General features: G+C 37.6%; 1 protein-coding gene across 1 annotated transcript in view; it reads left to right on the forward strand.

Moving 5' to 3' along the window:
- The window catches only part of LOC113823372 (CUE domain-containing protein 2-A), a 13,769-nt gene that overhangs the window by 257 nt on the left and 11,012 nt on the right, over positions 1–2,500 (forward strand). Inside the window, exon 2 of the mRNA XM_027375994.2 lies at positions 2,411–2,500. This exon is cut by the window's right edge and continues 11 nt beyond it. Coding sequence (XP_027231795.1) covers positions 2,435–2,500 — 66 coding nt within the window. The 5' untranslated portion in view covers positions 2,411–2,434. The remainder of the gene's footprint in view (positions 1–2,410) is intronic.

Consider the following 2,500-nt stretch of genomic DNA (forward strand, 5'->3'; position numbering starts at 1 on the left):
GGGGTTTGCTGGAAGGGTTTTTTTCGTCTGCAAAGTGAGCAAGTGACATGACACTGGCACACTTTAGGGCGTCTCTTGGGCGTGCCATGGGCTTATTATGGGCGTAGGGCAATGTCATTTATTCACAGGTTTTGTATTTCTGTCCATGAGGAATAGGGGAATGTGTTAGGGAGAGGAGGAGGAGGAAGGGAAGGAAGGGGAATGCGAGGGAGAGCAATTCTTTCCCTTCCGGGCACGCCTCCCCCCCCCTTTCCCCCCCTGAGCCCTTCCTCTTCTTGATAGGAATGAAAATAGAAGGTATTGCTGATAATTGTCATGATTAGGGACACACAACCACAGAGAGAAACCAAGGGAATGGCCACAGAGATGGAAAACATAATATGAATAGATTTTTTTTCAATAAGCAATGAAGCAATAATTCCTATTCAAAGGCTATGAATTGTTACCCCAGTGGCTAGTGCGAGCAGTGCTGTGGCCTCAGCACTTTGTGGTCCATCTTAGGCAAACAAATGTGCACCATCACATAATTATAGCATGATAGAGCTTGTTAACCTTCCTAACATTTTTTTATTATATTGCTAAATGGTTCGCCAGAGTGTAAATCTTAGAGGCTGTGGCATCACTTCTTCTGTCTGGGAAAGACCAGTAAACTACAAAACGCTTATACTCTGACATGATAGAGTTTGGACTAGTTCCATTATATATCATAGCAAATCATGGGGTATTAATCTTATTTTGAAAGTAACTGCAGCTATTTTGAAACATAAACCAAAACCCAAATGTTACCAAATCAAAATCTTTCCTAAAAGTTAACTTGAAGTAAAACGAAATGTAATTTAAATGACAGTGGTAAACGTTTGGACGGCATTTGCGGAGGCTTTCAAGACGTGACTTTCATCTGTCAATGATATAAGCTATGGTGAAACTTGCTATGATTTTAATGGATGGTCTTCAAACTGAAGTTCAAGGTGCTAGTGCTTGCAGTGGCTACCATACTTTGTCAAAGGACATCTAATGTCCACTGCACATATTCTGGTAAAGGACAGATAGCATCCACCATACATATTCTGCCAAAATGGAGATTAGTCTGGTAAATGAGCTCTGTTTCCTTGAAATGGACAAGTTGGTTTATTGGTTATTTTTGTAATTGCTGTTGCTGTTACTGTTGTTGTTTCAGCCTTTGTTGATGTTCTGCTTTGCCCTTGCCTTTGCCAGAGCACTGATAGGTGTGGAGGCTGTTCCCTTAGGCAGTAATAGGCTATATGAGTAAGTGTCTTAAACGTTATAGTGGCAAAGTATTGGACAATTATCAAGAATAGGATAACAATAGATAGTAACTTATGTACCATAGTGGTCATGAGTGACACACGAAGCAAAACTATTAGGAATATAAATCCCCTGTGCAAAGTAAAGGTTCTCTCAATGGCTTATCATAAAAGATCCACTTTGTCATCCACTACCTATTTATGCAGGTATATGCCTGTCTTTGATGCAGCTCCTCCACATTCATGTAGTGAAACTCACGCTTTTCTCCAATGTCAACTTCTCTTCCTTCCCTTGTAGTGCACATCTCTTTGCAACCCATCATTGCAGCATCTCAGCCATACCTCTCTCAGGTGTCCTTCCAGCTCCATAACTCCCAGCTTCTGCCACACCTCCCTAGTAATGTTCATAAACATTTTTCACTTCTGCTGCTTGTTTGTCTATTTCATACTCCTTTGCTTTCTTCTGCGTGCACTTATTGGTCTTTGTACTGTTATGGAATTAGGTCTGTGTTCATTTTCTTTGTTCTGTCTTTAGCATTAGTCTTTTGAGTTAAAAGTTTATTGTGCTTTTCATTCAACACAAGTTTATGTACTTTTAGATCCAGTTCTTCAGTACTAGTATTTTTAGCATAGTCTGATTTCCTTTTGAAATAATCCTAACTTTCAGAGATGAGTATTGTTTTTAAACCATGTATAGCTGTATATTTCCTTTGTTTATAAACCTTGTACAATATCTTATTGTTGCAACAGTTTTGTGATATTCATAAGTTGTATATAGTATATTTGTAAACTGTGAAACCCATATGATGTTCAATGAAATTAAGCTCCATGGCACATGGTTTGATATATGTATATATATATAATCATCAGGCAAGTTAATGTGTAGTATCATTATGGCATAATTGGTTGCTATTTTCTTGACATATCATATCTTCCCTATTAAACTATGAAAAATTGAAATTTCATTATGCTTTCTGGGAAGTAATGATTAATGACATTGGTCGTATTTTTGCAAAATGTATACAAATATTCGTTTGAATTGTACATTATTTTAAATATTTTATTTTTTTTTCAGTTTGAAGATATGACTGTAGTCTGAACTCCTTAGTACCATGAGACTGATAAAAAATATATATTTGTTTCAGGTTTTGATCCATTCAACCCTCACCATGAGTGCTGATGCCAATTCAGTTCGTAATGATCTCATAAAACTGCTCCACAAGCATGTTCCTGGA

This window comes from Penaeus vannamei, chromosome 22 (genome assembly GCF_042767895.1).
Source record: "Penaeus vannamei isolate JL-2024 chromosome 22, ASM4276789v1, whole genome shotgun sequence".
NCBI lineage: Eukaryota > Metazoa > Arthropoda > Malacostraca > Decapoda > Penaeidae > Penaeus > Penaeus vannamei.